Source organism: Hylobates moloch, unplaced genomic scaffold, assembly GCF_009828535.3.
Source record: "Hylobates moloch isolate HMO894 unplaced genomic scaffold, HMol_V3 SCAFFOLD_23, whole genome shotgun sequence".
In the NCBI taxonomy this organism is placed as follows: domain Eukaryota; kingdom Metazoa; phylum Chordata; class Mammalia; order Primates; family Hylobatidae; genus Hylobates; species Hylobates moloch.
In genome coordinates, this window is record NW_026652298.1 from 8659784 (window position 1) to 8681822 (window position 22039).

Here is a 22039-nt window from a genome sequence, read left to right on the forward strand (position 1 = left end):
TACTGTTGACCAAGCAGATACTTATAATAATAATAATATTATAGCAATAATGACAAGTAACATTTGTTGAATACATTCTGAGTACCAAGTACTAAGTTAAGCACTGAGTTAGAATTTACTGATAAAGAATACCCCCAAAACTTGGAGAATTTAAGTACATTGACCAAAATTAGACAACTAGTAAGAGGAAAGCTGGGTTTTTAACATATATGCTAGCTCATCACCTTTTTGCTAGGCTAAATGAATATGCAGCCCCATTTAATTATTTCAATTAAAGTTATAACAAAGCATCCAAATCAGATATTCAGACAAGAGAGATACAATTATTTCCCCTCATAATTAGGACATAGCACTTGTTTTCACTATTCATAAAACCAAGTCTAACTTCAATCAATTCCTGATCAAAAAGCCACGGTGTCAGATCCGATCTTTTTATATATTAATAGGTATGGCTCTACTCATCTAAATAAAAGCATAAAAGGCTAAAACAAATTCATTTGTAAGAAAGAAAACTGACTTTTACTGCTCTAAAAGATCATAAGTTTAACTAATAAATAGTCATACTCCATGCATTTATGCAAATCTTTCAGTTCAATGTTTTTGCCAGAAGATTCTTTTTCAATGAGGATTTTTGTAAAAGTAAACTCCTTCAGCTTAAAAGATTCAGGAAATCCGACAGTCATTAGATGTATTAGATGCTTTATCAGTTTTTTATTAAAGCTATTAAACACAATGAATCATCAGCATTTTTCGATCACATTTTTTAAAAAGCTTAATGAACACATATTTTCAGCAATTATTAAAGTGTGGCCCAATCTTTACTTTATTAAAGGAAAAAAAGAACTACAGCATGAAGCTGCTGCCTGCTGGTGGTTGATGAGGAAGTGGGGCTTCTCTGACAATGGCTGGGTCTCTTGTCTTCCCTATACACTGACACAACACACGTTTTACTTCAGTATCTCCTGAGGACTTACATATTTCTCTCACGTAGATCCCTTTTGCCTTCTTTATATGGTTCTTGCTCCCATCTATTAGCTCTCTCTATATTTCTTTTTAACAAATTATATATACTACTTGCTTTTATCACACACACACAGATTTAAAAGGCAGATCTAAGTAAGTAGCCAGCATCGTTATTGTCACCATGAAATAGTTGCTTAGTTTCTTTCATTCAATAAGCTCAAAGCATTAAGTGATTAGCCCAGATAACAAAAAGTAACTGTCCCAGTTAAATATCATTATTGTTTTTCCCCCTTATTAATTCTTAGAAACTGCTTGTGCTTTAGAACAACAAACATATAAGATTAAATTTCTTCTCATTGTGTTTTGACAGACTAGCATTATTTGGATAGTTTACTTTTTAATTCTCTACTTGCCAATTGACTAAATTCTATTTAGAATGCACTTACTGTTTTTAATGAAGCCATGAATCTTCAGGGTAAAAAAATACAAAATGGACTGAAGAATTAGACCAATTTATTTATTTATTTATTTTCTGGACTAAAACCACTTCTGTGTTGTTCTATGCTTGTCACTGCATCATGTGTCTCCCCCTACAGGTAAAGAGTAGGCAGCTGTACTAGTTTCACTGCTCCTATAGAAGAAGAACTTGTATTTTCCAAAGTCCAAAGCCAGAAGTCCTTTGCTTTAGGCTACTGGTCTCTTTGCCTCTGGGGTATAAGCAGTAGATATAATCAAAATAGCTATAACTATAGAGACATGTCCAGTGAGAGGTTGGGATGAGAAATTTTCAAGCTCATATACAAATAATACAATGCCACGTCTATTACTCAGGAGTTAATATTAATACTTCATTTACTTTCTCTAAAGCATATACTTCCACGGTGAGTGTAAAAGCCACCCGAATCTAATGGGTTATTTTACTTTATAAAGGTGTAAGAAGGACCACGGACTCGAAAAAGGAACCACATGTTTATTCCTGGCTTTGTCACTAAGCAGCACCCTCTCTCACTAGGTCTCAGTTTTTTCATCTTTAAAATAAAGATATTTAAATACGTTTTCTTTAGAGTTGTGTCCTCGCATGAAAATCCTCTAATTGAGGATGATTAAATAAACATATTGGAAATATGGAAATTCAGAAGCATTGAAAATGGTATTGTGAAGATGTAACAACATTTAATGAGATGGCTGCAGAACGCTTGCCTTGAGCTAAGGTTGTTCGAAAATGAAATGCTTACAAGGAAGGACTGTGCCCCAAGCTACATGGCTGTACTTCAAAAATGGGATCACTGTCCCAATACAGGTATGGCTTGGGCATCTCTGACTCTTTGCCACCCTCTCATGTTCCAATGCACTCTTTACTTCTGGTGTGCACCATACATTAAGGACGTATGTAGGTGAGCCTTACTCTAAGTGATGAAAGGATTACTAAAAATGTCATGCCATGACTGTGTGAAAACAAAATCATAAATGAAATGTACCAAAGAAGCTGACACACCAATATTCTCTGCTACCTCTATTTTACCAGTTTTTAAATTAGCTTTAGGAACAAAAAAAAGTCAGGCATGGGACAGGGTTATAGGAAGAAACACTTGGTGAGTTCCTCATCACATTTGGAACTCTATCCATTTTTTTCTTTCTTTCTTTCTTTCTTTTTTTTTTTTTGAGACGGAGTCTCACTCTGTCACCCAGGCTGAAGAGCAGTGGCCCAATCTTGGCTCACTGCAACCTCCGCTCCCAGAGTTCAAGCGATTTCCTGTCTCAGCCTCCTGAGTAGCTGGGATTACAGGCACCTGCCACCGCGCCTGGCTAATTTTTGTATTTTCAGTAGAGACGGGGTTTCACCATCTTGGCCAGGCTGGTCTTGAACTCCTGACCTGGTGATCCACCCGCCTTGGCCTCCCAAAGTGCTGAGATTACAGGCGTGAGCCACCATGCCCGGCTTCCTTTTTTTTTTTTTTTTACTTTAGGAGACAGGGTCTCATTACATTGCCCAGGCTGGTCTTGAATTCCTAAACTCAAGCAGTCCTCCCACCTTGGTCTCCTGAGTAGCTGGGATTATAGGCATGTGCCATCATGCCCAACTTGAACTCTATCCTTTTATATAACTTATCTCCTTGAATTCTTGCAACAGTCCTAAGTGTTAGGTACTCAAATCTCCAAAATGAGGAAATGAAGCAAAAGGGAGAGACCGGGTTCACATTCAGGCTCCAAATGCCACACATCATCTTTGTCATATCACACTAAAGAGCAAAAGAGCTACTTAGTAGTATAAGTCTCTTTTATAAATGCACACTTCAAAGCCTTACTTTTAAGGAATTGTTAGATCATTTTAGACCTGTATGTTTATCTACTATATATGAAAATAAAAACTGGCCAATGACCTACCTGCTTTAAAACCCTAATGCTATAAAATCAAACTCTCGGCCGGGTGCGGTGGCTCATGCCTGTAATCCCAGCATTTTGGGAGGCCGAGGTGGGTGGATCACCTGAGGTCAGGGGTTCAAGACCATCCTGGCTAACATAGTGAAACCCTGTCTCTACTAAAAACACAAAAAGTTAGCCAGGCATGGTGGTGGGCATCTGTAATCCCAGCTACTTGGGAGGCTGAGGCAGGAGAATTGCTTGAACCCAGGAGGTGGAGGTTGCAGTGAGCCTCAGATCACGCCGTTGCACTCCAACCTGGGCGATAAGAACAAAACTCTGCCTCAAGAAAAAAAAAAACAAAAACTCTCCTGGCTTTAATACATGTCAAATGTAATAACCTTGAAAAGAGGAAGAAGGTATTGTAAATTCTATGGGACAACTCCTTAGAAAGCATGGTATGTGATATGTAGACAGCTGAAGTTCTTAACTCTTCTTTTTTAAAAATTAGAGTTGGTTTACAGAAAAGTGATAGAGAATTAATATTTCTCCTTCAAACAACTATGACTCGAAAGTGAGTTCTTAGACTTTGAAATTCATCCTGAACAACAATGTATCATCTGTATCACAAAGCTACCGGCATCTGTGGATTGTGATGAGAATGGAGGAGACAGTGCTGGGAGCAGTAGGAGACCCCATTTTGATGGGCACAAAGCAAGCCCATCCACTCTGGCCAATTTAAGGACCCACAAGTTTTCCTCTCATGATCCTGCAAGCTTGCCTTTCTCTCACTGTTCCTTTTCCTTCCTTCGTGTCTTTGTCCTATTATTTCCATTACCCCTTGTTATGGACTGAGTGCTTGTGTGCCCCTAAAATTCATTTCAATATCCTAACCCACTAGGTGTTGGTATTTGGAGGCCAGGCCTGTGGGAGGTGATTAGGTCATGAGGGTGGAGCATTCAACACTCACAAATGAGACTAGTGCCCTTACGAAGGGCACTGATGCAACCTAGAAGAAGGCTACTGGCATCCTGATCTCAGACTTCCAGCCCCCACAACTGTGAGAAATAAATTTGTGTTGTCTATAAACCACCCAGTCTATGGTACTTTGTTACAGCAGCCTGACTTGATGAAGAAACCCCTAGTTCTATGTATACAGTTGGCCCTAGAAACAAAACCAAGTAATAACAACAAAATAGAATTTAAAAAGATGTATTAAGTGCTGGTTCTGTGAGGCACTATGCTAAGGGCGTCATGCGTGTTCACTCATTCAACTCAGCAACAACAGCAGGAAGCAGTGTCACTATTTTATAGGTAGGGAAACTGAGCAGAGAAAGGGTATGCAACCTGCCCAGGGCCACACAGCTCTCATGATAGAGCATGATTTGAGTTCTGGGTAGGCAGAGCAACCACGTGGTACAATTCTAGGGGGACCATGTCGTAATGTTCTGTGGAGTTGCCCTCCAGAGGCACTTGGAGCTGTGTGCTCTAGCAGCCTTTTGGATCAGCCATGAACTTAACTGTCACGCTATCCTGTTACTCTAGACCTTATTCCTATGTTGAGGGATGGACAAGCACACATTTGCGAACCTGTACTCGGGGCCTCTAGTGAGAGAAGCCTCATGGAAGCTAGTCCTCATGCTGCTCCAGGCACTAGGTCTGACCCCTATCAACAGGGACTCATTCATCTTAACAGTGCCTCACTGACTCTTTTTAATACTTCTTTGCCCTTCCCAGGACTACTGCCACGGTACAGCCAGGTTCCAACTTTAGAGGGAGTGAACCTAGAGGGTGGGGCCTCAGTGGTGAGCTGCGGAGGGAGGAAAGGCACAAGCACCGCCTTTTCTGAGTGTCTCAAATCTTACTAATGTCAAAGTCTCAACCATCATTATTATTACTAGCACTGAGGTTTTAAGGGCCCACTTTTTCAAAATGGGCTCAGAAAGGGGAACCTTCCCCTGCTACTGCCCTCATCCCTCCATCCCCATGCCATGTTCCCACCTTGGTTAGCTACGCTCGGGCAAGAAAAATGACTTCCCAGTTTTAGTCAGTTCATTTCCTGTTGTACTTGTGAGAAGCCCAGCAGCACCAAGCGGTAACAACAGTTAATTAGTTTCCCTTTCTAGATAAGGTATTTCTGTGTCCTCCTTGTCCCTAGGCCTCAGGTCAGGAGCTTGTGGGTACGAATGAGGCCATATTCACCTTAATTTCTTAATTTCTGTGGCTCATAATTCCTTCTGGTATTGTTCCAGGACCCCCTTACTACGTATACATTTCTAGGAGCTTCTATGAGGTCTGTCACATATGCTTAAGATCAAGTCTGTGCCCTTTGAGTGTAGCTACTCTCTCCTGTTAATCTGTGCCTGGCATCTGCTGGGATGGCTGGGCAGCTGCCCTGACCACTGAGCACCCAACCATCTGTTGTCAGACACAACAAGTTCCACTGGTACCTGATGCTGCTCTTCTGGGAGAATGCTGCTCCACCTGTGAGGCCAGCTCATATGTGAACTCAAGCTAAAAAAGCTTCCAGGGACCAAAATAGCACTGCATTCTGCCCAAATAGCAATGTCAGTTCTTGCTTATTGCAAAATTGGGGGTTGAGGGTAGTCCCTCTTGACAGGGGTCAGACCTAGTGCCTGGAGCAGCTGAAGACCAGCTTCCATGTGGCTTCTCTCACTAGAGGCCCCAGGTACAGGTTCATAAATGTAGGCCTGTCCATTCCTCAACATAGGAAAGTGCATAGAAACAGAGGGATCCAGTTCCACACCTCCAACTCAGTTTAGGCTCATTTATATTGAATTTGAATTTTGGCAGAAGAAATCACTTACTCAAAGTATTTATTTTAGCATATAGGAATTGTTAGTGTTTCTCTCTCTCTCTCTCTCTTTTTTTTTTTTTTTTGGAGACAGTCTTACTCTGTTGCCCAGGCTGGTGTGCAGTGGCGCGATCTCGGCTCACTGCAACCTCTGCCTCCTGGGTTCAAGCGATTCTCCTGCCTCAGATTCCCGAGTAGCTTGGATTACAGGTGCTCACCACCATGCTAAGTTTTGTATTTTTAGTAGAGATGGGGTTTCGTCATGTTGGCCAGGCTGGTCTTGAACTCCTGGCCTCAAGTGATCCACCCACCTTGGCCTCCCAAAGTGCTGAGATTACAAGCGTGAGCCACCACTCCTGGCCCTATTGTTCATCTCTTGATCAATATCAAGAACAAAACTGGTTAACCATATATGTACTATAAAATGATGATTGGAAGTCATCACCAATAAAATCTTGAAAGAGAAACATGAAGAAGAGAATCAATAATTTAACATTCATTGAAATACAAATTTCACTTGATGACATTCAGAAAAGACGACATTAACAATGATTCCAGAATCAACTCTAATGTGGTGACCACAAACACAAACAGACATCTGGACACGATAAAGTTAAATTTCAAGCAAAGTGTACTCACTAATAACTTTATAAGAGCTCCTCAGCACATTATGGGCTGGAGCTCAAGGAAGACACTTGAACCCAATGACGAATTGTTTTAGTTTGGAGAATATGCTAATTTTCTTCTGGTAATAATTTTATAAAATATAGGTTTTCTTTTCCAGGCAATTATTTTAATGAATCAATTGGGGTTTCAAGAAATAGTCAAAAGAGTTCAATTTGGTTTCAGGTTCAGCAGAATGAGATCATGCATTCTGTTTTTGGTTCAGTTGGGGTCATGTCCTGTGCCTAAAACAGACTAATAAGAATTGAGATAATTTTATTTTTATGCACTTGACTTCTCTCATCTTTCCTCCTATTCTTCTTTCCCAAACATCTATAGATCCTTGTGTTTTGGTCTCATTGAACTTTTTCTGTATTGTATATTAACTTCTCTCCCCTCCCAAATGAGTTTATTCTCAGCTCTCTCAGTCCTTTATTGGACTACTGGAACAATGTTCCTTCCTACACACAAATGGGATATTGATGAACCAACACGTTACTCCTTTTATTTATGCCTTCACTCTTATTAAACTAAATGACGACATATCATGCTACTAACACATGTGTGGAACCAGAATGGGAAGCAACTTGAAAGTAACACCATCTCTCAAAATACAAATGACCAGAGCAATGCTCAAATGAGTATAAGCACATAGTTAAATGGTTAAAAATAATGTACATCAGTAAAAAATGTAAATCAGTAAAAATTTTCCAAATAACAGCTTAGACAATTTGTGAGATCAATGATAGAAATGATAACGTAGAGAAGAAAGAATTTATTTCTTTAACGTTTTCAAATTGCAGCATGAAATTGGTGTTGGTGTTATATTGACTCTTGGTAGAAATGGTTTCTTCCTAGACATATGAAGAATAAGCTCCAGATCTTTCTTACCTGTTATGGTGGCTTTGTTGATGGATGGTTGGTTGCACATGGGTGATCTTCTGACAAAGACAGAAAAACACAAAGCAGTAAATACGTGGGGCTTATTGATTTGATCGCTCTCTGAGTCATTTCAGATATAGCATTTTACTTTAAAGAATTATTTTTAAGTTTGGACATGCAAATGATTTCTTTCAGACTAGCCAGACAAGTCCCTAGGCGTTCTTTGTATTATGGCTCAGATCACACATGTCCAAAAAGAAAACTGTTAAATCTTACAGTGATTGACTCAGGGTAAATCAAGCTGATGTAAATGTCACTGGGACATGAGAGAAGAGGAAATTCTTACAGACTTTATTCGCTGAAGCCAGAGCTTACAGACTCTGAATTTGAAAAAGCAGTCAATTTATAATTGTTTTCCCTAATACAGGGTTAAGAAATTTTTATTTTTGGCATAAATTCTCATGATTGCCTGTACATTATCAGAAGTGAATGATTTGTTGTAAACTATCTTATAATTAGAGAAGCTATTTGAACTTTTTCCTTTCTGTTTTCTTATATTGAGAAACATCTCTGATATATTTGTTAGAGAGGTATATTAATGACTTGTCCAAATAGATACTATAGAGGCTTTAGAAATACTCTAAGCCAAAGGTACTTCAATAAATTCTATCTTGTATTCTGTAAGTTTTCAGATGTTTGCCAAGTTCCACAAAATGACTATAAACCCCTTGAAGTAAAAAAAAAAAAAAAAAAAGTATGCTGTATGATTAACTTATATTCCCTACAGTCTAGCACAATGCATCCAGTGTTCAGTCAGTGCTTAATAAATTATGTTGAAAAGAATATCATTTATAAAATATCCATCATTTTTGAAATATAACTTTATAAAGTTATTATCTGTAACTGACAGCTTTTAAAATATAATGATTAAAAAACACTTTTAGATACATTCAAAGATGTCTGATATATATATTAGGTGTATAATAATTATATATATATATATATATAAAGTATATAATCATTATATATATATTGCCTCTACCAAAGGCGAACACTTAATAAACACTTCCTATGGATCAGACATTGCTAAATAAGCACTTTAAATGAATTATCTCATTTAATCCTTACAATAAGCCTTAAGGAAGTAAGTTTCATTGTTCTCATTTTACCAGTGAGAAAAACAAAACTTTGAGAATTTGAAGAACTTGTTTTAAGTAACGAAGCTGAGATTTGGACTAAACAAATGTGATCCTAGGGCCTATGCTCTGCTTTGCTACCTAGTTTGAAATGTTTCTGTGGAACCTGCATCCACAGCCTCACATATGTGCCGATGGCATCAGCCTCTTCAAACATGCCTTGCTGAGATAATGAATCTCTTAGCAGGGTGGGGGAAACTTGGGGAAAGCAGCCTGGGATTTTGTAAATTCTCACTGGTTCCACTCAGCCTCTGGCTCCCTTTCATTGCTCTTAAGGTTATTGGTATCGATTTGGGATTAAAATTTTGTGTTTGATTGAAAATGCACCAAATTTTACTTCTGAATTATTTTAGATTTTTTAATTATAAAATAAAATGGTTGGGGGGAAAATGGGGAGAATTTAAACTCAATAAACCAAAACGTTAATATTTTAAGCAGCTGCTCTGAAATAGCTCTGGTCTATATACCAGTAATTATCTTCTTCTTCTTAAAATTTTTTTTTAAAAAGTTTTGAGACAGAGTCTCACTCTGTTGCCCAGGCAGGAGTGCAGTGGTGTGATCATAGTTCACTATAGCCTTGAACTCCTGAGCTCTAGTGATTCCCCCACCAACTCAGCCTCTCAAGTAGCTGGGACTACAGGTGTATGCCGCCATGCTTGGCTAATTAAATTTTTTTTTTTTTTTTTTTTAAGAGATGGGGTCTTGCTGTGTGGAACAGGGTGTTCTCTGTTACCTTCTTGCTAAGAATTTATCATTCAAATAATTGAGATCCTGATTATTCCTTTTTAGTCCTTGCTCTGTGAAAATTTAGAAACCATTGATTTTGTCTGGGAATGGTATTAAATAAATATTTTTACACTTTTCTACAGTTTTGGAAAACCAAATGGTTGACTCATTACTAATTATCTTCTTTTACTATCAATCGTACAATTAACTGGCACTCAGGAACTTGATATCTGAACAAGTAATGGCTAGCAGAAAATATTAATACTTTGATCCATGGTTGCCTCGATACCTCCTTTAATGACAGATGAGCCAGAACTCACTTCTGGAATAAAAAATCTCAAGGGCAAAACAAAAACAAAAAACCCAAGGTGACAGGAACCAGTACTGTGTTAACAAGTCAGCAATGTGCATCTGAATACCCACCCAGGGGCTGGGTTTGGAATGCATTCTTCCTAGACTCCTTTTCTGCAGCAAATAAAAAGGGTGGCTTGTGCAAAGTAGCACATGCCTTCCACAAAATCCAAGGATGAGCTTGGAAATGTTCTCGTGGCTCTGAGTGCCCAGCAGGGAAAGTTCTGATTCTTCCAGGGTCATCATGTGATGAGGCAGAGTTACAGCACTTTGTTCTCACTGAAGAGAATCGAGTTTAGCCATGAATAGATTGAATCCTACTATTCTGATACCCAAAGAAGCCGATTTGGTTTGAATCAGTAATGGAGGAACAAATTTGCATTGACCGAAAGGAAGAACACAGTGGCCTTTACTTAGAGTCTGCCAGATAATACTGTTTGGTTAGATGTCACCCTGGGCATTGTCAAGGCAGAGAGGAAGTTCAGGCTCAAGCTATGATTTTCTGTTTTCTTCTAGCTCCTCCTTTCCATTTCAATCTGTTCTATCCCTGTATGTCAGCTGAAAACTTCTGTCTTGCATAGAAACAGGCCTCAGATCATCTCTGGAGCCTGACTGATCAACTATTTGCTTGCCACAGATTTAAATGCTGGTACTCAGGTGACCATATGTAATGGAAGCGTAAAGGGAGTTTCTTGTTCACTTTTTAAAGACAAAAATCTCAGTTTCCTGGGTAAAATTTGAGACTATAAAGTTTGGGAGTGACAACCAGTAACTTCATTTCTTCTGCAGAGCTGAGACTTTCTAAGGGGGAGGTGACTGATCTTACAAGCTACCAAATCCCCAAAGACCAAGGGGGCCGCTGAGGTCAGTATGATATTGCACGGCCACATTACATAGAAAACGTGATTGGTAATGAACAGGTACCTCAAAGCATGCCCTCAGATTTTACATTCTGGGTTACTACTTCGCCCTTTCAGCGAACAGGCCTTTGCAGACTGATAGACTCTGTATTAAGCTAGGCACAGGGAATACAAATATGAACCGACTACATTCCTACTCACTGGGAACTGACAGTGGTCAGGAGCATCCCAATAGACAAACAGGCAACAGGAGCACAGAGAGCTACGTGCTAACATAGGAATCAAGTACAAGGTACAATCAGACAGAGATAGAAAGGCACATCACTTTGATTAGGGCTTGTGGGTGTGTGTTTATGTTGGGTATCGTCAGGGGCAATGCTCCAAAAGAAATTTTATTTAAGCTGCAACCAAAAGAATGAATGACAATTAGCCCAGTAGATGAGGAGAGGAAGAAGAAGATGAGAAGTATTCAGGCTGAGAGAATAGGACTGCAAAAATTCATTACCTGGAAAAACAGAACCTAATGGGTTCCATTCCAATAGCTTGCATTGTTACATTTATATTGATTTTTAAAAACTTTTTTCTATCACAAGAAGTACTTGAATAATGGCCAGAGCTATTTTTGATAATGAAAAATGTGAATCTGGGAGGTCAATTTTATTATTATGAAATGGAAAGTTCAGATTTTTCATTGTTTTTAAGAAGTAGTAACTACTATGAAATGTCATGCACTTAGATAAGTTATAGTTCCTAATACACTTATATTTATTATCCTCTTAATATTGATTTAAATGTTATTTTTTCCTTCTGGAAAATTATTTGAAGTTGGTATTTTAATATTTTATTTCTTATTAATATCAGTGTTTTAAAAAATGGACATTGAAATAACAGCAAACCAGTTTTCCATTTAATATTGAAAAATTACTTTTATCTTTTTAGATTTTTTTTGCCTTTATCAGGAACCTGAAATGATAATCATTTCCCATCTTTCAAATGCTTTCCCTGTTGTCATATAAACCACAATTCTATTAATTGCTCCATGAATGCTGCTGATCTGAAAGGCAGTAACAGCAGGAGAATCAAAGATCTTTGCTATGATATGGCGCTCCTCCAAATCATCGTTGTCTTGAGAGGATGACTTTCAGCTGATCTTAAGGTGTGATGAGATTATTCACCCACGGTTAATTTATGAAGTAAGCCGAAACTATAAAGTTACCCTGAGTGCAAATAACCGGGCAGAGGACTGATCATGCCAGGTGATTTCTGACAGATGGAATCACCATATTTATTTGTCATACTGCTTCATTTCTGATATTAGAACCATCACCACAAAGTATTTATAGAAAATTAACAGGACATCATATGACTTAGGATACACAGTTAGACAACATGGCAACAACACAGAGAAGTCTAACATATTGCCTTGGGCTCAATGAAGTTGAGAAAACTTATTTAAAAGTTCAGCAAAAAAGGGGGAAAAAAAGGATATCTTACTTGCTAGGTGCTCGATCTTGCAAATTAGTTAATGCAGCAAAGTTGTTTCGTACAGTTCGCAGACTGGCCAAGACCTACAACAAGAAAGGATTCTTGAAACTTCTTGAGCTAAGGCCATTTTAAATACACTTGAATATGGTTTGTTAAGAGAAAACTTGATATTGCTTGCAACTTAGTTTCATATACCACTAAAGAATCTCCCAACACTTAGTGAAGTTTGTAGGTATCCACACGAAATCCAGAGAGGCCAGACTGCAGGGACTTTCCAGAAATCTCTCCACATTGTCTATGCATATGGTGACAGTAGCAGCAGTTTCCACAGTATTTCTGGGTTCCTTAGTCACCAAGACAATATTCCAGGCGATACACAGATAACATGATTGCATTTTATGCACATTTCAAATAGTATAATATAAAATGCTAATAAATCTCACTTTAGAGATAAAAAATTCCCTACTCCCAAATCTCTTCAAAAATTGATGAAGAATCTCATAATTTTAAGTTGGCAAGTGAAGTGAATTTTAAACTGTTTTTCTACCTTTGCCACATGGTTACTCTAGCCAGTAAGCAGACATCGTTTTCTTTTGTTAAGGTTATCTGAATTGTGCATTGTAAGAAGCTCTCAGGGATGCATTTCTTATGTAAAATGCTGCTGCCCTGTACATGCACAGTGCTTGGCACACAGAAGATACTCAATAAAAATTTGTTGACTAAATGAATACATAGACACGACATGCCCACACACATGACAAGGCAGGACTAATAGGTGTCACTATCTCTAACAGTCGCTTTTTCTAATTCCAGCTGGAACTAGAAAGTAGCCAACAGACTGGAAGTGAGCCTAGGAGAAGGTTCCTAGAGCCTTATTTCCTTCTTCCCTCCTCTCATTCTCCTGAAATGGGCAAGTTTCCCCAGGGTCAAACCCATATTAGATGGGATTATAGGTGATTTGGGTGACAGCTAGAGTGCTAAGTTTATGTAAAACACAGATTCCAAATGTCTGAGTAGGTATTACGTAACAACCCAGACTCCCTGGCTCTGTTATGTAGTAAATGTGTGAACTTGGACTAGATATGCAACCTCTTTGTACCTCAGCTTCCTAACCTGGAAAACTGGGATAGTGATACCTACCTCGTAGAATTGTTGTGAGGAGTATATGGAATGACAGGTTTGGTTGCCAAGAACAGTGCCTGGCAAATAGAAAGCATTCGGCCAATATTAGCCCATGAGGGCAGCGTTACCTTTGACTTAATGACTTGGCATGCACATGGGAAATTTACTTAATGCCTAGCATTGGTAATTCAAGAGTCTCCAAATTTTTAATTGCTTCAAAGTTTCCAGAGTTGTTTTCAGAAATGTTTCATCTGGCACAGACCTAGACTAAAATCAGTCTAATTTCTTTTTCTAAGACAAAAATGTCCCAGACTCTGTTTTGTTGTTGTTGTTTATGAAATTGACATTCATTTGTGTAAGTCAATGGAGAGCTGTGTACGCCTTGGGACAGTGACTTAGAGAATTTTCCCCTAAAGGAGTTAATGCTGCTTCCTAAGAAGCCAACCGCGATTAACTCAGTCACTGGAAAAACCTGGCTCATTATCTCATATAAACAACCCACGGCTCTGAAAGGTCACGCTGCCTATGATGGAGTATTCAAATAGCCGACTGCTGACATCAGACCACGATGTCTTTCATTAGGCATGAAATCTTGAATGATGCAGAAGTAAATCGGATAAATGATCCACTGTCATTAAGTCATGCAGGCTTAATTTACGTTTTAAGAAGTGAATATCAAACATACTAATGAAGACTTTAAGATAAAATCATTGCACCAGCAATGATCGATTAGATCCCCTTCCTAGGCAAGATTTTTAACCCCAGAATTCTGAGATTTTTATTCAAATACATAATAGTTAAGTTCATTGCAGTTGACAGCTGGGTAAATAGACATAGAACTGCAGGCAACTTATTTTCTATGATCATTTGAAGGGAAACATCTGTCATGAAAAGAAAAATTAGTTCATCAAAGAAGAAATTTCTGTAGAGGAGTTTTTGCCTCTATTATAATAAACTTCTAATTTAATAAATAATCTAATTTAATATTTTGTCTTGGTTTTTAGTTTAAAATTATTTATTTTTGTATAATTTATATCTTCACATGCTTCAGAATTTAAACAAAAGAGTTTAAAGCAAAAAGTCTCCCCTTCAATGATTAAGATAAAAATCAAATTTGTTGTTACTTCTGAAAAGACGCAATAGAAACAGATTAACCTGGGGAGGGACACTCAGGGGACATTAAAATACTGATAACTGTTCTATTTCTCAAACTGTTCATTTTAATATTATTCTTTATATTTTACATAATTGCCAGCTATAGTCTCTTATATGTATGAAATACTTCAAAATAAAAAGTGAAAAAAGAAATCTGTCTTCCAGTCTCTCCTTCAGACAATCAGCTGCCTGGCCGCTAGCAATCAACTTTTAGGTTTTCTATCTTAAAGTTGTTTTTTTATAAACACCGTTGCAATAAATAATCTTGTAGAGAAATTATTTCCTAGGCATGCCAGTATTAGATTATTTATTGTGTGTGTGGGGGGGTTTTCTTCTTTTGCAGTAGGACAAACAGTATTTTATAAATTTTATGTTTGGTGTTAACTATTATCTTTTACAGTATGACATGTATGCTATTGGCAGAAGTGTAAATAACATTTCTAGACAAATCTTATAAGGGGGTGTTGTCTTGGGCCTCGCTGAGTGACTCTTGGTGTCGTCATCACTGTTATCACTGTGTTAGTCTTTTAAGCTTTCACTTTGCATTGCAGGGAACAAAGAGTGAGCATTTGTTACTGAAGGCTGTGGGGAGAACTATACACAGTTTTACTGAAGCCCCTAAGTTGAAGTTCCATTGTTCTTTGCTTTTGTTCAGGGCAGCCCTCACTTCCCCTGAATTCGACTCTTTAAGAACTGTAGTCAAAGCTTTACTGCTCCTTTCACAATTGTCCTTACTCCTTAATGCTTGCTAACCAAAAAGGTCCCTGAGGTTTCTTCCACAGAGCTCAATGGTTAGAAAATTAAGGTCATTTCTTTCTCTTCTGCCCCACCAAGCAAAAGTATAGCCAGTCAATGTCAAAAATACATTGGGAATGATGAGAAATATATCTTCCTTAGGAAGGAAATACTGGTAGTTTTACAGAAAAATTTTAGACAAAGATGGTTCATGTATTAGCCCATGGGGAAAGATTCAATGTTATTTACGTATACTACTCTCGGATCTTCTTAGGTGCTTCTAAAAATTTATTAAACAATAAGAATCACTGAAAATAGCAGGAAAATGCGGTTATCATTTAACACTCAAATAGCTGAACATCATAGCCTAAAAAAAGAGGAAAATAAATGGTTTCGAGGATTGTTTTTCATAACCATATACACTTGCTACCACTAGATGACGGTAAAACACAGACCATGAGGTTGAGGTGCCGCTGGCGGCGGAGGAAGCGGCGACCCGCTCTGGGAGAGATTCATGGCTTCGCTTTTACCTCCGGAAAAAGCTGGAGTCAAGTTATGCTTATTTACAAAATAGAAAGGTCATTTTTATGAAAAGAAAACCTCTTTCCAAGTTACGTTTTGTCTAAACCCTATGAAATTGCTGGTTTGTACACCAGAAAAGGTTGATAGACAATTTTATATGGTTCGCTCTTAAAAAGAACTTAGATGTCCAGAAGATAGTAGTTGTAATTTAAATTAATTAAGGCTAAAGAAAAGCTAAAAATTTAGCACCGACTGAAACGAGGTGACTGTCTTCTTTCATAGCCTGGCAGGGAGGGCCTAGCACAGTCTCCAAGCTTGGGGATGGCGATAAAGCCACAAGATCGTTGCTGCTGGGTGAAGTGGCTGAGGGACAGGCAGGAATATGAGAATATTGGTTATATTTTATTACCAGCTAAATGGTAATATCTTATAGTATTAATAACTACTGCATTTTTATCCTAGAAGCATCCCAGGTGCTGTATTTTGGTTAGAGTAAAGGTAAAGAGATGTAGTTGTTCCTACCCCGTAATTTTTTTTTTTGAGATGGAGTTTTGCTCTTGCTGCCCGCCCAGTATGGAGTGCAATGGCGCGATCTCGGCTCACCGCAACCTCTGCCTCCTGGGTTCAAGTTATTCTCCTGCCTCTGTATTTTCAAATCAGGGATATCTCCTTAGTCTGAATGATGGGAGGGTTTCTCCAGGGATCCAGCATAATGCTTGGGTTTTCCTGTTTTCTCTTTCATCAGAGTCTAACTTCATTTAACATTACACACTTCTACACGGGAGTTCTAGTCAACTTAGAGTTTTACTACAGGGTAGTTGTGTCACAAATCCTGGGATCACTGAGCCCGGAGGCGGCTGACAGCAGAGAAGAGTTTCCTACAGTTTATCAGCATTGTGCCTCCTTAGTGTTGGCCCCAAAGAACTCTTGCCAAGAAAAAAAGGTCAGTTGCTGAGTGCACTCCAGTGGGACCCCTCTCTAGCCTTCGTGCTAAGGAAACAGCCACACCAAAAGATTTCAACACAAACACAAGAGAATACTTTAACAATTGAAATAAAAAAAATATTTAAAGCTGTCACTTTTTCTGAGGACCAAAGGGATTCTGAGCCTATAGGGGAAAGCATAAGAAATCAGAGGTGGAAAAGAGTTTAGGTTAAACACCAGCAAGAATTTCTAGCCCTGACAGTGTTTTAGACAATGGGATAAACTATGGAGAGATACTGTAGGATCCTTTCTGAAAATTACTATCCAAGATGTTTCAGGCTTTAGCCTGGCCAAAAAAGTGCAATGTATCTTTGCACAGCTTCCTAAGTTCTCCTCTAATTTAGGATTTTACTCTTTTCACGTCAAAGGAAACCATGATTTGGAAAGACCAGGGAGGGATCCTTTTGTGTTTTGGAGATGGACTCAGGCGTAAAGAAATGAGTTCTCAAGAGGAGGCAGAAGATGAGATGGGTTTGGGAGAGGATCTTTGAACACTTTAGACAGGTGAGGGCCATTTTTAGGAGCCATGGGACAGAAAATATGCACAGAAAAATAAATCTAAAGGGATATAAAATAAAATGTCAGTAGCAGTTATTTCGGGGTTTGGAATTTTGGAAAATTTTCCTTTTTCTTATTATTTTTCTAAACTTTTTATGCAAAAAGTTTTTGTTTTGTCTTTTTGAGAAGCATAGCTTTTTCACTGGAATTTAGTGTGAAATTCCAATTTTCAAAGCATGCTGGGGAAAGAGGGTAACTCTTTGGCCTACTTGGCTAAATATTTTTCTGAGTGACTTTTCTAAAATCCATTGTTTTCTGTCCTTTGGTGAAAGCAATTATGGTATATCAGGACAAATTGGATTGGTATCACTTCAAGTGACATAAGTATCTTATGTTTTTAGTTTTAAATAGTTAATGCTAAAATAGCACTTACCATTAAGTGCTAAGCGCTCTACTTTGTATTAAAGAAAATGTGAGGAGTTAGTGATTGTGTCAGCAAAATATGCCAATCATGTCCAACAGGGTGTAAGAGAAGGCCACTCAAACACACTCGCTGGAACTTCTCTCTTAACCTCTCCCCATAGATACTCTACCAGTGGTGAAACTCTTCAGGGCTTAACAGTTTTTTGTTTTGTTTTGTTTTTAATTCTAGTGGGGCTTTCCAGGTCTTAGACTCCAGTAAAAGGCCATTTGTGAAAACCATGATGAAGCCACTTAAAAAAAAATTCAGCAGCCTCCCGAGTAATGACCACTCTCTACAAGGTGTTATGAGTCACTTAGCTAATCATAAGCAAAGTCTTAATACATTATGGGATTATTTTTAGGCATCAGATATGCCTATAAATAATAGAGTTGATTTATATTCAAAGTTCTAATTTCAAGTATCTTAAGTACACATCTTTTTTATTTAAATAGCTTACTAACATGGACTAAATTATATATATGTGTGTATTTCCCAATATCTTGAAATTCTATTAGTTTTTATTTTTTTGGAGATTAAAGGTACACTACAGAAAATATCTAATCAGGTAAAAGACTAGATTTCCTTGGAATTTAAGAGCACTGATGGCAGGGTTCAAGTCCAATTTACTAATCTATTTGTTGCAGCTTAATAAATATTACTTGATGTAAAAGACCATATGTCATACACAGACCTTTTTTCATTTTTTATTAAATATTTATATATATTTTTTATTATAATAATACCTAGATCATTTGGTTAGAAACAAGAATAGCTACTTGAATGAACTCAAATTGGAATGATTGGTTCTATGTTTGATGATGTTACTTACATTGTTATGCCATATTTTGTCTGTTCACCTCTCTCTCAGGTCTTAGATATAGAATTATAAGTTTTCTTTGTTTCTTTTTTTTTTTTTCTCTTGACAGAGTCTTGCTCTGTCACCCAGGCTGGAGTGCAACGGCATGATCTTGGCTCACTGCAACCTCCACCTCCTGGGTTCAAGCAATTCTCCTGCCTCGGCCTCCCAAGTAGCTGGGATTACAGGCACCCGTCACCATGCCTGGCTAATTTTTTGTATTTTTAGTAGAGACAGGGTTTCATCATGTTGGTCAGGCTGGTCTCGAACTCCTGACCTCAGGTGATCCACCCACCTCAGCCTCCCAAAGTGCTGGGATTACAGGTGCGAGTCACCGCACCCGGCCCTAAGTTTTCAATAGTAATCAATTAAAAACTCTAAGCTTTATAAGATTTCGCTATCACATAATATTATTAAATCATACAAGTGTAAATTTTTTGGACACAGAAATACAGGTACTAGAAAGAATTCATAATCTCCAGCAAAACCTTCAGCAAACAAGATATTAACCATCTGAAAAGGATGGTGATTGTATTTTATTTTTAATTGCCTGCATTAATTTAAAAAGTTACTATTATACATTATGTTACTTATGAATTGATTATATTATAGGTCTAAGTTACAGTAATAAAAGTTTGGAAAGTTTTAAAAAGTAGAACTATACATAATCCTACTATCTAAACCCTATTATCCATTTAAAAAAATAATACTTATGACATTTTAGAAATGAAAGAACATTTTCAGCTCTATACATTTAAACCAATGACAATTAAAGTTTTTATAATATTATATTTTCAAACAATTGTGCCTAGCATTTTATAAGTGTGGTATTATTTCAGTGTCTTAGCAAGGGTACTTGGAACTGTTATTTAACAGAGGAAGAGACCAGGCTTGGAAAAGTTCAGTGACTCGCTCAAGTCCATTTAGTTGGCAAGAGGAGGTGAAAGGGTTTTAACTAGATCTGACTGTCTTTCATCCAGCTCAGTCCCCTAACTCTACCAGCTGAAAAAAAAGAGGACCCAGAAAATTTAAGTGAGTTGTCCAAGGTGCAAGAGCACCTTGATGTACGATATAGGCCTGATTATAATTTTTACAACCTCTCAGGATTACTTGCATTTCAATATTTAACATTTCTTACTCATCAGTGTTTGTTTTAAACCTGCTTCATGCCCCAGGTTAAATCAGTTTTATCTCATTCTGCCCTTAGTTGTCTATACCAGAGACTCTCAACTTCTCCTGCACACTGGAAAAATACTGAGGCCTTTAACAAATACAGATGCTTGGATCAGATCTCCAAATTTTTGGATTTAATTGACCAGGGCTGCAGCCTGGGCACTGGGATAAGAGGTCTCTAGGTTTATCTAATATGCAGGTAGGGTTGAGAAATATTGGTGTATACATAGAACATCTGGTCATCAACTCTTTCATATATATATTCCCAAACATTTTAGATCATGTTATCACCTGCTTGCACATGTCATGTAGTTAAAGTATTTTCATGATTTTTATGCCTAGAAGGAACAAGTAAACATCAACACATCACTCAGCTAAATCTCTGCACAAATTATGTAAAAAAGAGATAAATAAGGTATCGAGTTGAATTGGAATACTGAATTTCAAGCACTGATCATGTACCTAATTATACTAAACATAACTTAAGCCACGATACAGCCTTCTGCTTCTAGTGCTTATGTCAGTGTGGACCCAATTAAGTATATCCCTTAGCTAATTTATTATTTGAAGCAAAGACACTCTTTGGTTCTATGGGTTTATAGGAAACAGATTAATACAGCCAAAGTCACTTTCTCTAGCATTGCTTTTGAATTGCTTGAATGAACCAAGAATTTGTGTTTATACCTGTGCTTGATTTAAAATTAAATTAAATTAATAACCCAAACTAATCCCCCAAATTAAATTTTTACATCTGTTAGAAACCTGCCCATTCACCAAGCTGTGCTTACCTGAGCAAATGGAGTCACAATCAAGTCATCTCCGTGTCTGAAAAATAAACCAAATCCCACATTAGAAATCACCAATAACTCTGTGCTCAGTGTCGATCAATATTAAATGGCAAGTTCCACTTTCATGAGTTCCCATAGAGAATTACAGTGATTCCATCCTTATTCTTCAGCACATGTTCTTCCCAGCAACTGGGTTAAAAATATGTCTTCTGGGATGTTAACAATTGTCCAACTCCCTGGGTAAAAAGAGGGGCTTCTTGATCATCAGCCAGGGTCACTGTTGCTTTTTAGGCACACAGGATATGCAATAGTAGAAATGGTGTTCCAGCAGTGGGGCCTGAGATTTACTTTTGGCCTCTTACTGTAGATATTCGTAAGGGGTGCTGTGGAAGGAACCAGCAACTGCAGTGACTTCAGTGAGAGAACCCTTGACCATCTAATATTTGAAGGTGATTAGCATGGAGTGTTCCACATCATCCCGTGTAAGTCTTGGACAGGCTAGGAACTGTAGATGACATGGGACTGCATCATACACTAATAAAAACCCAGTGAAATGTTCAACTGACTCACATCCCAGCCACTGTAGTTACTGGGGAATGTTACTCCGTGTGTGCTGTTGCTGCAGCAACCCCAGCTACACCGTGCCTGGGGTATGGGAGCAAGGTGTCAGCATGACGTGTCTTGGAGGGACAGGGAAGGGCAAGGAAAGTTGTGTAACATTCCAGTTAGAGGAAAGTGAGAAACTGGGGCCCAGGGTTCTTTTGTGGTATTTCTTAGCATGAATAATTTGAGACAAGGATTTCCAGAGTCACCATCAGCTATTTCTTGATCTAGCTAGATAAAATTCTTAAATCAAAAGTGAATGCTGTTATTCAACACAGACAGCTTCCTGGACATGGCCCTGAGAACAGCGCAAATAAACTTTTCGCTCACTCATGAACAATCTGAAAACGACCCGAGTGACCCAAAACAACACCCATGAAACACGCTGGGGCACAGGGAGCATATGGATGATGTTACTGAATAAATTGTTACCAATAGCTAGAATAGGTGCTGTGGTCATCATCAAACCATGTGGAGATCTTGAAAATAAAAATGTGGGAAATAAAAGCAGAAGGAAAAAACAATGTAAAGGAAGCATGTGTTATTTTACACCCCCTTAGCTCCAGAATCATGTTTTTCAAGGGGCACCTGCTCTTTGTAGAGATTATTCATAGAACTCTAGAACTCTAAGAAGGGAGGACATTGGGTTTTAAGGTCATTTTATAGAGGAGGCAACTGAGGTTCAGAGAGAGCATAAGGTCTAAAAGCTAATAAGTGGTAGAGGCAGGATGTCAATTGAAAAATGTATTTTCCCATGTTGATGTTTAATTGCCATTGTAACAATATTAAGAGGTGGGGGCCTGTGAGAAGTAATTAGGTCATGAGGGCTTCACACTCA

The 22039-nt window shown here is 38.0% G+C and overlaps 1 protein-coding gene across 4 annotated transcripts in view; it reads right to left on the reverse strand.

Moving 5' to 3' along the window:
• Positions 1-22039, reverse strand: part of LOC116462231 (cAMP-specific 3',5'-cyclic phosphodiesterase 4D) — an 810743-nt gene that overhangs the window by 206854 nt on the left and 581850 nt on the right. For all 4 annotated transcript variants that reach the window (XM_032144524.2, XM_058433986.1, XM_032144523.2 and 1 more), the window contains 3 exons: positions 20599-20635; positions 12312-12385; positions 7694-7743 (listed from right to left, as the gene is read on the reverse strand). In XM_032144524.2, the coding sequence (XP_032000415.1) occupies positions 7694-7743; positions 12312-12385; positions 20599-20635 (161 nt within the window). The remainder of the gene's footprint in view (positions 1-7693; positions 7744-12311; positions 12386-20598; positions 20636-22039) is intronic.